Source organism: Muntiacus reevesi, chromosome 8 (assembly GCF_963930625.1).
Source record: "Muntiacus reevesi chromosome 8, mMunRee1.1, whole genome shotgun sequence".
Classification (NCBI taxonomy): domain Eukaryota; kingdom Metazoa; phylum Chordata; class Mammalia; order Artiodactyla; family Cervidae; genus Muntiacus; species Muntiacus reevesi.
Genome location: NC_089256.1, coordinates 47,673,807 through 47,692,694, shown reverse-complemented (window position 1 = coordinate 47,692,694; position 18,888 = coordinate 47,673,807). Strand labels below are relative to the sequence as shown.

The 18,888-nt window shown below is 40.8% G+C and overlaps 1 protein-coding gene across 16 annotated transcripts in view; it reads right to left on the bottom strand.

Annotated features, from left to right (window-relative positions):
• KALRN (kalirin RhoGEF kinase) overlaps positions 1 to 18,888 on the bottom strand; it is a 678,650-nt gene that overhangs the window by 86,591 nt on the left and 573,171 nt on the right. For 13 of the 16 annotated variants that reach the window (XM_065943374.1, XM_065943379.1, XM_065943377.1 and 10 more), the window contains 2 exons: positions 1,969 to 2,252; positions 452 to 556 (listed from right to left, as the gene is read on the bottom strand). In XM_065943374.1, coding sequence (XP_065799446.1) covers positions 452 to 556; positions 1,969 to 2,252 — 389 coding nt within the window. The remainder of the gene's footprint in view (positions 1 to 451; positions 557 to 1,968; positions 2,253 to 18,888) is intronic. The other 3 variants (XM_065943376.1, XM_065943389.1, XM_065943391.1) reach the window with 1 other exon arrangement.

The following is an 18,888-nucleotide window of genomic DNA, read 5'->3' as shown; positions in this document are numbered from 1 at the left end:
ATCCCTTACTCTGCGTTTGCACCAGACTTGATTGGAAGTTACTGTGATTTGGGGTTTAGAGTTAAGGATGAGGAAAAGCATCAACTGAAACATTGGTTGAACAGTTATGTACAACAGAACAATCACAACCTAGAACCATCTCAGCTTCCTCTTTGAGACAAGTAGTTTCTTTTGGGATCTGCTGTTTCCAAAGAGAGAGCCATTATCCTTCATCAGCAGGACCTGATACTAGGCAGATTCTCACTTTGAGAATTCTCGCTTTGAGAACCCACCCCTACACTGCCCAGAATGAAGTTAGTCCCCACGGCCCAATAGAGACGGAATCTGCATCATCTTGGAATCATGAGGCATAAGAGATAACAAGGGAGAGAGAGCATTACTACCCTCACCACACACACTAAACAAAATCACATTTCACACGTGGCTCTTTCAAGTGAGAAAAAGATCCTACCATTTCGTCCTGCGTGGGGTCGTTGTCAAAGATCTTCATAGGCGGGGGGAGGGGTGTGTGTGATTCTTCATCTGCCTCATCTTCACCCCAACCTTTCTTGCTCTTCTAGAACAAAAGAGCAGCATTAGTCACTGTTTCCTGCAGTTAGAGATGTCAGTTGGTTCAGGACTTGGGATTTCTTAAAAAGCAACATATGATACCCTCCTCTCTCAACACACTCCTATTTTTCCTTGTGTAGAATGGGCATCCTTGTTTATCTCAAAGGACAGTGAGGACCAAACGGGGGAAAACACACACACACATGAAAGACATCTACCTTACTGATTAGCCAGGAAAAGAAAAGGCTGAGACAGTGGTTAGAGAGAAACCATCATTTTAAGTTTATGAACAATGATTAAACCACAATCTAAATGTCACCAGGTTCTGCTGTCACTCTCAGAGGAAGAAAAAGCAGATAGCCTAAAACCACAAAAAGAGTCTGATTTCATATCAAGAAGAATTTCTTAGCCATGTCAGTGACTAGAGTAGGTTAGTTTGCCATGTAAAAGAGTTATCTCATTCCATAAGCAAACACCCTTTATATTTTGACCACAGAATTGCAGCTTTGGAAGGGATATAAGAGATCACTGGCCAGTCTGACCATCAGGTCAACAAGGGTCTCTCCAACTGTTATGTGAGGTCATATGCTCTCTCAAACCTTTCCAATATGGATGTTCATTTGTTTTCATGAAGGCCCATTTCATCACTAGTTGAGCTTCATTAATGGCTGAAACCTTGCCTACTGTAAACCTTCACCTGGTAAGTATAATACTCCCCTCTGGAGCAACCAGTTGTCTACTCCCTTTTATATATGGTACTACTCAACATACTCAAAAACAGTCATAATCTCAAAAGACAGTCCTCCTGTTCTCCAAGTGAAATGATCTCCATCCTTTTATTCTTATTCTAAGCAGACCTAGCAGGAACTTGCCTGGTAGTCCAGTGGCTAAGACTCCATGCTCCCAATGCAGGGGGCCAGCGTTCAGTCCGTGCTCAAGGAACTAGGTCCCACATGCCACAACTAAGTGTCCATAGGTCACAACTAAAAATCTTGCCTGCGGCAACTAAGACCCTGAGCAACAAACCAAATATTTTAAAAATAAATAAATAAAAGTCCTAGCAGGTTTTTTGTAGTCTTTAGTAGAGACTGGGGACTTGGTGACCACTGGCTCCCTGCGGGCCTAGACTGCCATCTCCAAAGGGTGGGTGGAGGAGGAAGAGGGATAGACTGGGAGGTTTGGAGTTGGCAGATGCAAACTATTACATTTAGAATGGATAAACAAGGTCTTACTGTATAGTGCAGGGAACTACATTCAAACTAGGTATCTTGAAAATGCCTAGGCCCAAGAAGACCAACTATGGGGAGTTAGAATCCGGCTAGTTCACAAACCTTGGTGAAGGACACCTCTTGAGGCCCCAGGAATGAGGCAAGTCAGAAGTCCCTCCTGATGGAAGGCTCCGAGGCCTCATGTAATTACCTCATCAGCGCTATCTCCCTGAGGGGTCGTCTCATCCCCAGGCTTGGGAGATCCCAGGTCGAAGCTCTTCCGACCATCTCGTACTTTCTTCTGCTTCTTGATGTTTCCGTCTGCTTTCCCACTGTTAAGCCGGCGCACAGGACTCGTCAGCCACTTCTTCAGGGTGTTGGTGGAACGCTTGGGCCCAGGGGAGCTGTGGATGGAGTTCAGGGATGGTTGGGCCTGCAGGTTGGCCACCGACTCGGACTTGCCTCCGTTTTCACTTGAGGAATGAGAGTACGCATCTGAGGAGAAAGAACGGATAGACATAGCTGTGTCAGGACACTTAAGGTAGGCTGCCAGCCTGGGAATAAGAGATCTCAGCTTCAGGAAGCAGGGCACAAGGCAGAATATAAAGGCCAGCTGCAGATCCTGGTCAAGGAAACCCCCCTATTATCAGATGGTAAGAGCTAGCACTCAATCCACAGGTGCTGTGGATAAGACAAAGACCCCTGCCTTCATGGGAAAAAAAAAAAATCAAGCCTCTCAGTGAGATTCATCAACTGATACCAATGTCATAAAGCACTGATGAGTATTCTAAAGTTGCATAAGACAGATTTTATTTTCAAACCCCTTATCTAGTTACATACAGAGAGAGAGAGAGAGACAGAGCGAGAAAGACAAGAGCCAAAGAGCAAGACAGAACATGCAAAATGAAGATAAATGCGCAAAGCAGTATATGATTGATTGCCAAAGGGTTGGCATGGACTCTAGACGATACAGAAACAGAGTTCAGAGGAGGGTCAGATCAGTGGAGGCAGCAAGACTGGTCTGAAAAGCTTTAATGGAAAAGATGTGTCTGAATAGAAGAGAATTCCAAAAGGGGGAGATGGCAGGAACAAAAGCACAGAGGCAGGAAAATGGAAAAATAAGTTAATACAGCCCTCAAGTAGATCCTTTAAATGAAATACAGATTAACAGAGAAGGAAAAACTGGACAGAAAGAAGAGTGAAAACAATTAATAATAAACTAGAGGAGTATGAACTTTATTGTGAGACTCTACTGGGAAAATGGGGTGATAAAAAGGGCTTTTGTTTTTTAATTAATTTGGAAACTACATGTAACATAGCCCTGGGAAGAAGATTAGAATCCAGAAGGCCACACTAGGACACAGCGAGGACAAAAGAAGGAATGTGAGGCATTTCAAAGCAAGATGTGATAAGGCTAGTATCTGGATGACACATCAAAGGTGAGTTGTCTCTTTTGTGATGCTGCTTCTCAATGGCAAAGGTCTTGGGACACCTGACCAGTTTCACCTCACCCCTGATGGGCCCTCTTACCCTGGTACCAGTTTGCATGCTGTTATTTACAGAGTATTGCTGTGACTTTTCACATCCATTTGTCTCAAAGACCAAATCATCTTCTCCTATAATGACTTTATCTGAGACCCAGACTCTAGTCTAATCTGGCCTTGGAGACCCTACAGCCTAGACCTGCCCAATACATTCAATATAAAGCCTTAAAGCGAATCAATGCTTTTGCCAATAGAGAGCTGCCTCCAGCTTCTATAACTGGTGGATCTCACAGGCACATTCAGGCTCTTGACCCTGTGGGAACTTCCTTGGCTATGGTCAGAGTTCTGTGCATACTCTGGAAAACAACAGCAGAATATCTGCATGCAGAAGCATTAAAAATTGAGCTCCTAAAGCCCTTTGGTATGAAGGAATACTCAGAGGGTTGCTCAGCTCAGGGACTATATGGGGATGGACTGGCTTGGTTGATGTCCCTTTAAGGACAAAGTTGTAATCTTATCTCAGACAGTTCTGTGTTGGCTGTGGTCTTGGTTGTGTTGACATTATTTCTGAAGTGTTTGGTATGGGTCAAACTCTTGTTCTCAGAAGCCTGGATGATAAACATCTCAGAAGCACTGGTAGTGGGCCTCTTATCTTTCTGTTGATAAGCTGCAGAGGCTTTCCATTCACCATACCCATGTGATACCACAAGGCTCTATCAAATCCAAGCCTTCAAAACTTTAGATATGAGCTAGAGGCCCAGCTACATTAATTGTGCCTGGTACTTCTACGCAGACAGATGACTGGATACATTTTCTGTTCCATGGCAAACCACAGGCTAGCTTTGAGATTTAAGAATGCAAATTTTGACTGACCATTCTTCTCTCTCTGTCATCTGGTTCTGCTTTGGTACATTCTGAACAAATTAGTGGCAAGTGGACAGATTACAAAGTACAAATAAAAATCAAGAGTATTCTCACTTTTGTTTCAAGTTTATTCTGTGTAAACAATTAGGGCCATTCAACCACAGCCCACATAAAAGAGAATTCAAGAATTGGAAGCAATCTCTAATTTGTCATCTATAGTTAGGGTCCTGTATTGAGACAGGGCTACCTCTAAATCACTTTGAATGCAAAAGAATATGGCATCATTTAGTCTCAAATTTATACTTAGTTTATTGCTACTTCAAAGAATAATTGGCACGTGATGCTCATCCTATCTTTGAAAAATGGATGCAATGAGCTGTTTGAGAATTTATTCTAGTACCTTTTCAGGTACAACAGTTAACTGACTGATTTGTAACAACTACAACAGTAATACTGTTATCTCATCAAATCTTTCCAAGCTGAGATAGGTACTATTTAGTAGGATTGTGATTTTAGGAAATAGGGTGTTCCAAGAAACCAAGGGTCAGTGTTGGTAAGTAGCAGAGAAACAAAACTTATACCTAGATCTGACTCCACTACACATATATTTAATCTTAGTCTAACATCTGTGTTTATACCATGTATTCTTTCAGCCTCTGTAATTATTGTAAAAAGGAACAGCAAGTTGCTAGTCTATGCAACATTAATATAATATAAATATACATTTATATATAATTTATATGTTACAACATTTCAATGATGAAAACAATCTCAGTCTCACTAATTTTACAGATAAGGCAAGGAAAGCTTGTGTTTGGGAAGTCCATGGTCATAGATCAGTTAGTCATAAAGCTAGGACCAGAATCCAGGCTCCTCTACATCTCTCCAGGGTTCTGAACTAATGCTTCCTCTTTAGCTTTGAGGTATTAAAAACTGCCTCATAAGGTTGATATCTGGCTTTAAGTCACTGGGAAGACAGGTAATGTGCAGGTAATAAAGTTCCTTGGTATGTCCATCCTTTCTAGAATCAGGAAAAAAAAATATTCTGAGGTTGATTTTACTATGAGATATTTCTAAGACAGAAAAAAATATATAGAAAAAAATTAACATCCAGGTACATACCACCTAGGTAGGTAGACAATTTTTTTGTCTAAGTCTAGACAATTTTTTTTGCCATATTTGCTTGTTTTTTAAATCTTTCTTTTAATTGAGCTATAATTGATTTACAAAGTTATGTTGGTTTTAGGTGTATAGCAAAGTGATTCAGTTATACATATGTATGTGTATATATATATCTATATTTTTTCAGATTCTTCACTATTATAGGTTATTATAATATGCTGAATATGGTTACCTGAGATATACAGTAAATCCTTGTTTGCCTAATTTATATACAATAGTGAGTGAAAGTCGCTCAGTTGTGTCCAACTCTTTGCAACCCATGGACTGTACAGTCCACGGAATTCTCCAGGCCAGAATACTGAAGCGGGTAGCCTTTCCCTTTTCCAGGGGAATCTTCCCAACCAGGGATCGAACCCAGGTCTCCTGCATTGCAGGCGGATTCTTTACCAGCTGAGACACAAGGGAAGCCCATGTAGCCCATAAACAGTAATGTGTATATGTTAATCCCAAACTCCCAATTTATCCTCCATCTCCTTTTCCGTTTGGTAATCATAAACTTGTTTTCTATGTTTGGAGTCTGTTTCCATTTTGTACATAAGTTCATTTATATCATTTAAGATTTCATATGTAAGTGATACACTATGGTATTTGTCTTTGTCTGACTTACTTCACTTAAAATGATAATCTCGAGGTCTATCCATGTTGCCGCAAATGGCATTATGTCATTCTTTTTTATGGATTAGTAATATTCCATTATATGTATATTATGTGTGTGTATATATATATACATACACACACTACATCTTCTTCATTGATTCATCTGTTGATGGACATTTAGGGTGCTCCCATGTCTTAGCTATTAAAAACAGTGCTGCTATAAACATTGGGGAGCAGGTATCTTTTCAAATTAGAGTTTTCTTTGGATATCTGCCTAGGAATGAGATCACTGGATCATATGATAATTCCATTTTTAGTTTTTTAAGGAATCTCCATATTATTCTCCATAGTAGCTGCACCAATGTATATTTCCAACAACAGTGTAGAGGGTTCCTCCTTCTCCACATCTCTAGCACATGTGATTTCTAGACTTTTTGATGATCGCCATACTGATCAGTGTGAAGTGATGCCTCATTGTAGTTTTAATTTGCATTTCTCAAATAATTAGCAATATTGAACACCTCTTCATGTGGCTGGCTATTGGCCATCTGTATGTCTTTGGAGAAATGTCTATTTAGGTCTTCTGGTCATTTTTTGATTGGGTTGTTTGTTTTAATATTAAGCTGTATGAGCTGTTTGTATATTTTGGAGATTAATCCCTTGTTGGTAGCATTGTTCATAAGTATTTTCTCCCAGTTCATAGTTGTCTTTTCTGTTTATGGTTTCCTTTGTTGTGCCAACGCTTTTAAGTTTAATTAGGTTCCATTTGTTTATTTTTGCTTTTGTTTCTGTTACTCTAGGGTAGAGAGCCAAAAAAAATATTGCTGTGATTTATGTCAAAGAGTAGTATGCACCTACATTTTCCTCTAGGAGTTTTATAGTACTGTATTTGGTCTTATGTTTAGGTCTTTCATTCATTTTGAGTTTATTTTTGTATATAGATAACATTCCAATTTAATTCCCTAGCCACCTCTCAGGACTGCCTAATTTCTTCCTTAATATCTTAAGAAAAGCAGACATGATGCATGGTCACAGAACACATTCCAAAGCTTCGCCGATGACTAGAGAATTCTTGACACCAACATTCATCTCTTAATGATATTTTGTTCAAGCAGATTAAAAAAGAAAACTCTCTCAGTATAACTGGCATAATTTTCCTGCCTTGATTGTATGATTCAAGAATAATTCACTGGTGCCTACTTAATGGATGGCAACAGAGAGATGGCAGCACTGGACAGACATTCAGGTCTCTGTTTCTTCATCCATAAAATGGACAGATTAGACACAATGCATTCAAAGTCTTGCCCTACCACTGCATAGCTCTGTGACTCTGGGCCAATTACTTGATCTCTTTCTATCTCAGTTTTCTCATCAGTAAATGAAGATAACATTAGTATCAACCCTATAGGGTTGTTATTAGGATTAAGGAATAAATATTTGTGAAGTGCTTATAACAAATGTTATACTTCCACCGGAAGTACCATCTAAGTTAAATAAAAAGTAATAAAACCATAACTATCTCCCCTAGTTCCATGTCTGTGATTCCACTCTGTATCTTCCTTCACTACATCTGTATGTTCTTCTAAAGGCTAGACCAGATAGCGTAAGGCCATTTTTAACCTCAAAGTGCTATGCCTCATGAAAACAAAGAAAAACTTAGGGCTACCAGTTGATGATATTCTGTGCTAATCTCCCTCCCCACTTAGAATAACTTACAATCAATGCCTGAAATCTCACTGGAGAATAAGGAGTCACATCCTTGGGCTACCAGGTCATTGCTGTCCACCCTCCCACCATTAAGAAGTTTAAGCAGTATAGGTTACTCCCTGGAGATGACACATGCCTCTTTATCTGCAGGTTATCCCTCAGAACAGGAGCTTCTGATGGGCTTGATGACCAGGTAACTGAATGGCTGTGAATATTAGGGTCTCAGATAATATCATGGGGTTGGAATAAACATATCAACCTTATTGGTCTAAGCCTTGAGAGAAAGATTCCATAATTTTAGGTATTTAAGTATCATGTTTCTAAGCACCACAGGAGATGAGAGCTGTCTGCTTGACATAAAGATAAAAATTGGAATAAAGCCCATGAGAGTTTACATACTTGAACACATCCTAATAAGTCTACTGTCTATGTTGTACATTCTTTTAGTTGGGTAACCTTTCATTATTAACCAAAATATAAGATATTTGTATACAATAGGGGTAGTGACTGAATATACAAGAAATTTTGTTCATTTATAAATTAAATTTTCTTCCTGAAATGTTTTGCCTCATATTTATTTCACTTTTAACGTTACACCTAAAAAAGAAAAGCTTCTACTCTTTTTTTGCTCTAGTGTAAATTTTGTAAAACTATTCCGAAAGAATACATTGTGTACAAGTCACCAAAGAATGCAAATTTAGGATACAGCTGCATCCACAGATCTGTCATCTGCCAGCTTTCTAATCACAAAATACCGGTTCAGCTTTCTTTCCACTGATCTCAAAGTGAGTTGAAAGTGAAGGACCACAACTCCTAGACAAAAAAGAAGCCAGTTCTATTAGTTTTGTGTGTTTAATAGCCCCAAAGACCAGGAATGGTGTCCTTAGAAGGGCTAGGCTGGGACCCCAGAGTACGCACATGTACAGATGGCACCCAAGGTTTTGGTGGGTTACAAGCGCCCCAGATGCATAACTCACTAAGCTGGCCCACCATTTTACACACTGATTTCACGGGCACAACTCAAGACGGAAAACTCATTTCAACCCAGTCTTCTGCAGTTCAGTGACAGTATTCAATCACATCCCAAAGGCAGATGTGATTCATAATACATATACACAGTATGTAATTCACACACTGTATTATGTAATTGCTAAAAGATTTGGAGTCTCGTTGTTCTTTTTAGTCATACCTCATCACCCACCCTCTCTAGATGGACAATAGGTCTATAAAATTCTTGCTGGTATTCATCATAATATTGTTCTGGAAGTTTTGACTCCAGTAGCTGAAATCAGAAGAAATTACAAAGACTCCTAAAATCATTAGATATTTACAAAAAAGTCCTTTAAACTCCTTTTATTTTGTCTTGCTTCAGCTCCAATGATACAAGAATAATTGTAAACTCATTCTTATTGCTCTCAATATCTTGAGTTATATATAATGTGAATGCATTCAAATACATCTGTCTATAGAGATTAGATATGCCCAAACATTTCTGTTTTCTTTGACTTTCTATAAATAATTTACTTAATATAAAAATCATAAGTATCACACCCTTTTTTTCCACACTGGAAATTGCACGTCTAGAGAAGGGTGTATGACGGGAAGGTCAAGGGTGAAATTCTCTGGGTAATAAATCCATAAATTCAATTGTTTATACGCACGGAGAGCACAAAACCTACAGCATTAGTGTATCCTTCATGATACAACAGAAGGGCCCTGGCAAGTCTTTCAGCAGAATGTTTAGCAAAATAGTCTCCTGGTTGCACTTTCAACCAGGTCCTGAGGCAAGGCACCACCAGTTCCTGACATGGTTGACTTCCTTGAAAACCACTTGGTTGCCTGTCTTGGTGTCTGGGCCACTTGGTAGCAGAGGAAAGCTGTTATGGTGACAGCAATAGGACATGTGGGAGTGGGAGAGTCAGCCTGGTCCAAAAACTAGGTAACTTGTTGCCCTTGCGACTGCTCCTACCACAACCTTAGACTAAAACTGGCACACAGCCTGGCTCAGGATATTCCTTCCCTCACCTCTTAGCCTGATTCAAGTCCCAAAAGCATAGTGCAAACCCCTGCTTCCTGCTTATTAAGTCATAGCTTTTACACACTTAGTTCAGGAATTTCTTCTCCAATGAGTCCCTTGCCAACTTATCATTCTTCACCACTCTACTCAGGCTATTTTTATGCTTTTTAAAATAAAATTTTAACATTCAGATCTCTATGATTTATAGTATCTGTCTTATTTTTCTCATTAAACTAAAAATACAAAATGAAGGTCCACTCTGAGCCTCAAAAGCACATGGTTTTGGGCTCTATTTTTTTAAACAATTTTTTTAAATTTTATATTGGAGTATAGTTGACTGTAGTAGCTTCCCAGGTGGCGCTAGTGGTAAAGAATCTGCCTGCCAGTGCAGGAGACATAAGAGATTCGGGTTCAATCCTTGGGCTGGGAAGATCCTCTGGAAGAGGGAATGGCAACCCACTCCAGTATTCTTGCCTGGAGAATCCCATGGACAGAGAAGTCTTGTGGGCTATAGTCCATGGGGTCACAGAGTCGGAAGTGACTTAGCACATGTGATTGACTAACAATATTGTGTTAAGTTTCTGAACTCTCTCTTATGTACTTTCTACTTATTGGTCCCCTTCTCTTCTCTGCTGGTCCTATCCTGGGAACATGTGCACAGAGATCTGAACCACAGGGACAATTCCAAATCCAGTGGCACCCATATAGGGCAGGAATCCTTTTCATCTTCAAAGCCCCCCAGGACGTTAGCTCTTCATATTGGGATCTTCTCTAACAGACAAAACAATCTCCACGAGGGTGAAAAGTCAGCACCCCTGGCTCTAATATAGATGAAATCTTTGGAATTCTGTTCTAATTCAGACCAGATCTCCATTGACCACTGCTGGTTGCTTCAATGCCCTGTCCCCACACTTTCTACTTTGACTTCTGGCAGGATGCCACTGGATGCAGAGTCAAATAAGATTTCCAACTGCTCGTTGTCAGGTTTCCTTGGCCTCAGTTTCACCTGTGTAATCTCTCTGAGCCGGAGGCAGAGGGAGGAGAGACATCAAAGGCCACTGAGGTCATCCCCTCTCCCACCCCAGACAAGCATCTACTTCTGCTTCATTGACTACACAAGCCTTTGACTGTGTGGATCACAACAAAAACTGTGGAAAATTCTTAAAGAGATGGGAATACTAGACCACCTTACCTACCTCCTAAGAAATCTGTATGCAGGTCAAGAAGCAACAGTTAGAACTGGACATGGAACAAAAGACTGGTTCCAAATTGGGAAAGGAGTACATCTAGGCTATATATTGTCACCCTGCTTATTTAACTTATATGCAGAGTACATCATGCAAAATCCCGGGCTGGATGAAGCACAAGCTACAATCAAGACTGCCAGGAGAAATATCAATAATCTCAGATAGGCAGATGACACCACTCTTATGGCAGAAAGTAAAGAGGAACTAAAGAGCTTCTTGATGAAAGTGAAAGAGGAGAGTGAAAAAGCTGGCTAACAACTGAACATTCAAAAAACTAAGATCATGGCATCTGGTCCCAACACTTCACAGCAAATAGTTGGGGAAACAATGGAAACAGTGACAGACTTTATTCTTTTGGGCTCCAAAATCACTGCAAATGGTGACTACAGCCACAAAATTAAAAGACACTTGCTTCTTGGAAGAAAAGCTATGAAAAACCAAGACAGCATATAAAAAAGCAGAGACATTACTTTGCCAACAAAGGTCCATTTAGTTAAAGCTATGGTGTTTCCAGTAGTCATATATGGATGTGAGAGTTGGACTATAAAGAAAGCCGAGCACTGAAGAATTGATGCTTTTGAAGTGTGGTGTTGGAGAAGACTCTTGAGAGTCCCTTGGACTGCAAGGAGATCAAACCAGTCAATCCTAAAGGAAATTAGTCCTGAATATTCATTGGAAGGACTGATGCTGAAGCTGAAGCTCTAATACTTTGGCTACCTGATGCAAAGAACTGACTCATTGGGAAAGAACCTGATGCTGGGAAAGACTGAAGGCAGGAGGAGAAGGGGACGACAGAGGATGAGATGGTTGGACTCAAATGGACAAGAGTTTGAACAAGCTCCAGGAGTTGGTGATGGACAGGGAAGCCTGGAGTACTGCAGTCCATGGAGTCACAAAGAATCGGACATGATTGAGTGACTGAACTGAACTGAAACATGCTACACCATGGCTATCACAGGCTATCATACTGGCTCATATGATTAACTGTTCCCCCTAGTTGGCTCTGGAAGTTAAGGGCTAAGAATTCTGAAGCTTGACACATCAGATCAGGCAAAAGTCAGTGAACACAGCTCTACTTCTCTTCCAAGAGCAAATATTCTAGATATTAGTTTCATCGATATTATTTTATCTCTGAGACTTGTCCACAGCCTCTGGAGAGGAAATGCACATTTTTTTTTTCCTAAACTGTGGAAAAGGAAACTCTCCTAAAAGGCTTCTGAATGGTTCAAAATAACACCACCAAAAGAATGTGGTAAAACTTCCCTAAACTGAGACTGAAGAAAGGATGAAACCTAAATACAGAGTTACTAGTATGAAACCTACTAGTGTCAAACTACATATTAGTCTAAAACCTAAATACAGAATTTTTGTTTAATGGTTTCTAGTTGTAATAGGGCAACGAGAATCAGCAGATCAGTAGGAACTGAGGTCACCTGGGATCTGTTTTCTTCTATATCATATCATGAGTACAAGGAAGTCTTCTAGTTATGACATGAGCACCAAGGCTGGGGAAGGTGTCTTCTTCTGGCTTCTTCTCCTCATAGGCCATCCTTCCAAGTGCCATGCCTGGCAAGGAAGCCAAACTCTCCTGGCAAAGAAGGGCCACTCCTGAGTCCAGGATGTATCCACACTACTGTTTTCTCCTAAGCCTTCAAATAAGCTCTCAGGTGGGCTTTCCTGGTGGTTCAGATGGTAAAGAATCTGTCTGCAATGCAGGAGACCTGGGTTCGATCCCTGGGTTGGGAAGATCCCCTGGAGGAGGGCATGGCAACCCACTCCAGTATTCTTGCCTAGAGAATCTCCATGGACAGAGGAGCCTGGCAGGCTACAGTCCATGGGGTTGCAAAGAGTCGGACACAATTGAGTGACTAAGCACACAGCACACACACAGGTTAAATGTAAACTCTCTAAAATAGCCTTACCCTATTACCTAACATGGTAACATCTCCCACTTTTAGAATGTGTGAACATAAACAAGTTCAGCTCCAGTAATACACATAAAGCCTCAAAATGACATTATGTAAGTTACTGTATTTAACTGAAGACTCTCAGAGAATGATCAAGACTATCTTTCAGTTTTTCTGTCCTGCAAGCAGATTCTTCATTCACAAAGATTTCTGCAAGGATATTTCTCTTTCCATTCCTGTCGTCACTGCCCTAATTCAGAGATTTTAAATCCTCTTGTTTTAACTATGTGTTAATAATAACCTCCAAACTGGTCTCTCTGAAGCTACTCTTTTTTGCTTATTTATTTGATGTCTCTCTACTATGAGAACAATTCTATCGCTTTAGTCAAGTCCCCATTTAAAACTTGACTAACAAAGTCTAACTCAGCCTGCCATTTAAGGTACTCCATGGTCAGGCCCAAGCTCACATTTCCAGCTCTCTGAGCTTCCACTCTTTGATAATCCAAGGTTCTCAAACTGTAGTCACCAGACCAGCAAGATAACCATCATCTGGGTACTTGTTAGAAATGCAAAATCTTGGGTCCCGCTCCTGAGGTACCAGATGAGAAATTAAGAGGGTGGCCCAGCACTCTTGTGTTCTAAACAAGCCCTGCAAGTAATTTTGATGTATGTTAAGGTTTAGAAACAACTATCCTATATGAGCCATCTGCTTTCAGCTAATTATTCAGTTCACTGCATTTCTCTTTGTTCAAACCATTCTGCGGCCTCTCGGCTTGTCTAAAGCCTACCTAGGAGTTCTTAGGAGACTAAGCCCAGCATAATACTCTTGGAGTATCTTTCATATCATTCATTTGGCACTGATAAATGCTTGTTTATGTACTTTACCTCCCTAACTCTAAGGAATGTCCTTGAGGACAGAAATGTCCTCCATCTTTGTATCCCCAGCAGAAACCCTTTGGTTACAGAGGTGCTCACTAAATAGCTGGTGATGAATAGCTAAAGACAAAGCAAAAGAATTCATTGGAGTCTGATTATTTTTAGACCCAGAGACCTCTAAGAAAAGGTTGTTGAGACCTCTAAGACCTCTAAGAAATGTTGTTGAGGTGCTCATCTCTTAAACTTAGCAATTTGACTATCCATGTAGGCTAGTGCTTCCTGTTCCTTATGATGTTCAAAGTGTCACCCAATCAATTCAGATGGGTTAAAGAAACTACCTGTTTCCTTTCTGCAGGACTTCTAGGAAACTTTAATATGCTAATTAGCATGCTCATGTAGATGACTCTTCAAAGGGAATATTTACCAAATTCTATTAATATGTTATAGAAAGCAGGGTTGTTAGCATCCTTCTTGGCTATTATTCCATCTCAGACTGGAATACAAAAGGTGAATTGGATTCCTAAGGATGGTATCCTGAAAACAGGGTTGACAGTCAAACTCAAAACCTATGAACACCAAAGCAAGAGATAAGTTACAGTCCAGCCCAGTTATTTTTGACTATGTACTATCACATCAGGGTCTATGCAGGAGCCAGTGGGAAGCCTGACCTGGATTCAACTTACAATGTGCCCTTCAGTAGTAACCTTAACCAAAGGTAACCATGCCAGACTTAATTACAGAGGGGGAGGGAAAGAGCTAAGCAGGGTGCTGCTGGAACATTAAGACTTTAATTACGTGCTACTTAACTGAAAATGTCACAATGGAAATTCTCCTAGGGAACCTGAGGCAAGACGAAAGAGGAGGGAACTACATATCTGGAGGAAGTAACAGGTGGTCAATGATTGGGTTTTCAGGGTCCTTTTTTTGGAAACTACATTTGTGTGTGTGCGTGTGGGTGGTGTAGGAAAGAAACTGTTAAGATTTAGGGTTTCCAGGAATTAATACAACTTGAGACCCTGCAGTCTTAGCCTGGCCCTGTCTTCCCTAAGGACCTGTGCCAAGTGAGTTTTCCTCTAGGGCCTTGCTACCTGGCTTAGGAAAAAGCAGCAGGCAAACAAGACTGTGTTTAGTCTGGGCCTCCCAACTAAGCCCAGCCTCTCCGTCTACATTCTACCCTATGTTCATCATTCAGCAGTGCCCTCATGGTTCTTTCTGGCCTCTTTGGGCCCAGAGCCCAGATGCACGTTAAGGGTACACTAAGGGAATGCGTCCTCAGGTTGATAAGTTCACTAGTATCAACCTGGGGTTGAGTTCACGAGTGTGATCCCATTGGCGTCATTTCTTAAAAAATTATTTAAACATAATTTCAGATATAGAGAAAAGTGCCAAGATCTTGTACAAAGTATTCTTATATCTCCTTCACCCAGATTTCCCAACTAATAACACTCTACCACTTGCTTTTTCTTTTCTTTCTCTTTCCAAACTGTTGAGAATAAGTTACAGAGAAGATTCCCCTATATCCCTAAACACTTCAGTGCTGTTAGTTGCTCAGTTGTGTCTGATCCTTTACGGCCCCATGGTCTGTACCCCACCAGGCTCTCTGTCCATTGAATTCTCTAGGCAAGAATACTGGAGTGGGTTGCCATGCTCTCCTCCAGGGGATCTTCCCCAACCAGGGATCGAACCCAGGTCTCCTGTATTGCAGGCAAATTCTTTACCGTGTGAGCCACCAGGGGACACTGATACTCTACTTTGCTTAAATGTTGCTAATCATTCCTACAACATGCTTTATGGAAAAAGGTCTTATCTTTCATGACTTGGACATTTTTTATGAGTATAGGGTAGTTATTTTGTAGAATATTCCCTTAAATGGCGTTTGCTGGATGTTTCCTTAACATTAGAGTGAGCATTTTTGCAGGAATAGTCCTGAACATGATGCACCCTTATCAGGAGGTGCATAATATCTATTAGATCCAATTCTAGTGATGTTAACTCTGATCTCCTAGTTATGGTGAGATCTGTTCCTGGCACAATTTCCTAATCCATCAAGTTAAACTGCAGATATGCTTAGTCCTGGTGCTTTCAAAGTTTGGTATAAACCAACTATAAATGATATTTGAACATAATTCCTAGGTAAAATACTCAATTTCACTCATGAAACAATTTCCTGATCACAAATGTTGTTCAGTTGCTAAGTCATGTCTGACTCTTCACAACCCCATGGACTATGGCATGCTAGGCTCCTCTGCCCTCTACTATCTCCCAGAGTTTGCTCAAATTCCTGTTCATTGAGTCAGTGATGCTATCTAACATCTCATCCTCAAGAACCCCATGTATGTATGATGGCAAGAGCCCCATGTCATGTATGATGACAAATATGACAGAATAATTTTCTGTTCCACTGAAAACAGATTGAACAATGTATAATCAAAATAGAGATTTTTGCTAGAGGCTAGAACTAGATTTTGTTAAAATTTTGTAAGTTGTGCTTTATTTGACATGCTATTTAAAATTGATTTTAGCCTTGTGGATATATAAAACCAGTCAAGCTGAAGTTTCCACATGAAACTTACATTCCTAAATGGGCCCAGGAGTTCCTTCTGTTGCTGCTGCTGCTAAGTCGCTTCAGTCGTGTCCGACTCTGTGCGCCTCCATACACAGCAGTCCACCAGGCTCCTCTGTCTCTGGGATTCTCCAGGCAAGAATACAGGAGTGGGTTGCCATTTCCTTCTCCAATGCATGCATGCATGCTAAGTCACTTCAGTTGTGTCCAACTCTGTGCGACCCCATGGACAGCAGTCTACCAGGTTTCTCTGTCCACAGGATTCTCCAAGCAAGAATACTGGAGTGGGTTGCCATTTCCTTCTCCAGGAGTTCCTTCTATAGATCTTGAAACTGTCCCTGAAAATGACATTGGGGGTTTTGTAAAGAGGCAAAAAATTCTGACTAGCTCTGTTGATTATTTACAGTATTTTACTAATAAGTACAGAAATATCATCATAACAAACAGCGCAGGTTGCTCTAGTCTTGAATGTGTGAGCTGACCAGTTGAGAAAGCCAGAGACTAAAGAATGGAAACATGATTCTAAGATACTGGTAGACAGCAAATTATTTCTGTCTTTATAAGTTAGACTTAAGAGTGTTAACCGGTGGGAGAAATGGCAAGTGAGCTTTGAGAGAATGATCACTGAGAACCTTAGCTGGCCCCAGGGGCATAGGTAAAGCTAGTTAGGGGCTATGTTGGGAACATACAATGGGAACCCTGGAAGGGTCACTTCCTAATTATACCACATAGGCTATTTGCATAACTGGGTCCAGGAACTTTAACAGGCATTCCCTGCCTTTCAGGCAGGTGAGACAAGCTGACACCTTGTCCTCTAGCCACAAGCTGGTTCTTGAGACTTATGAGTAGTATTTCAACTTCCCTTCTATCAGCAAAAATATCCGAAGTGCCCACTGGGCTGCTAGAGAACAGAGTGCTTACTCATACAGGGCAGGGGCCAAAGCTCAGATGTCCTTGGGGATTAGTAGGAAAGATAAACATGAGAAGAATTCAGATATCGGACAATCAAGAGAGGCATGGAGTGGCAACATGGAGAGTGCAAGTCTGCTAGGGACATTCATATTCATATTTTAAGAAAGAATCCAAACACTCTGCTGTCAAGTAACCACATATCTGGGACCAAAGGCCCAAAGGCTGCTACTCTGCCATGCCCACCCAGTGGTGACAAAGCCATCTCCTCATTACTACAACTGGAACCCCAGTTTCTTGATCATTAATGACTGGGGCGGGGTATCGTCCAGTGCCCCGATATCCTGGTGATAGCTTCTGTAAGAAAAGTTACAATTGGACTATTTCCCTAAGAATGTCTTTTTCCTAGAAGACTACCTAGATGCTGCCCCATTATGAGGGCTCTTTTATTCCTTAAGAGCCTTGGGTCCTGTAAGCTCAATTTATATTTGAAGATAAGGTTTTATTATTCTTTCATTAAACAAATGTCTACTGAGTGCTGTCTATATGCCCAGCATAGTTCTCAATTCTGGGCAACACCTGTGAAGAAGACAAAGTCCCTGACATTAGGAAGTTGATTCTAGTTGGGGATGGCAGTGGGGTCAGAAAATAAACTAAGAAATGAATTAGAAAAATTTCCAATACTCTTGAGCAGCATTTAGAGAATTAAACTGGCTAATGGGTTGGAGAGGGCCTGCATAACTTCTTCAGAGTGAACAGCTGGTGATAGTCTGAGAAGTATGCTGAGACCTGAATGACAAGATATAACCAGTCATATAAAGATGAGGAGAAGACCTTCTGTCAAGGGTATAGCCTAGGCAGAAATTCTAAGGCAGAAAGGAGTTTGGAATGCTCAAGATACTTGCAGGAAGTTCATGTGGCTGGAACAGGGTTGGTGGGTGATCCTCGTCCATGGGAGGATCCCAGGCAAGTACACTGGAGAGGGTTGTCATTTCCTTCTCCAGGAGATCTTCCTGACCCAGAGTCAAACCTGCATCTTCTGCATTGCAGGCAAATTCTTTACCACTAAGCCACCTGGGAAGCCCCACTTTTAAGAGTACAAACACAAATACATGTACATGAAACTTCAAATGATACCAATTGTAGGGTATAGAATATTGTAGGGTAATATGTCCTCCATTCCTAATTCCTTTCCTACTCCCCCTTAGCCCAGTCCTATTCTTCTACCTTTTTAGCAACCATAGTGTGTAGAGTGTGCAGCTCTCAGACTAATATTCATGTACACAGACAAAAGCACAAAGTAGTTCATATTATACAGCTGACTGTTTCTATACATTTTTTAAATTGTGGGAGATCTTCCCATGTTTGTGTTTTTTTTTTTTTTTTTTAAGTGGCTGCACAGTATTCCACAGTAAAACTGTACCACAACCAATCCCCTGTTGAACACCATGCTGCTGTCCATCTTCTTGTTGGTTATTAATAAAAACTGCCACTGAGCATCCTGGGATAAATGGAGAACTTCGCTATGGTATACTCCTATAAGTAGGTTAATGAAGACATATACATGTTAAGTGTTTAAAGATGCTGTGAAATGGCTCTCCAGAAAGACTGCTGCTGCTGCTGGTAAGTCGCCTCAGTTTTGTCCAACTCTGTGCGACACTATGGACAGCAGCCTACCAGGCTCCTCTGTCCATGGGATTCTCTAGGCAAGAATACTGGAGAGGGTGGCCATTTCCTTCTGCCCAGAAAGACTGTATCCATTTATATTCCTACCAGTG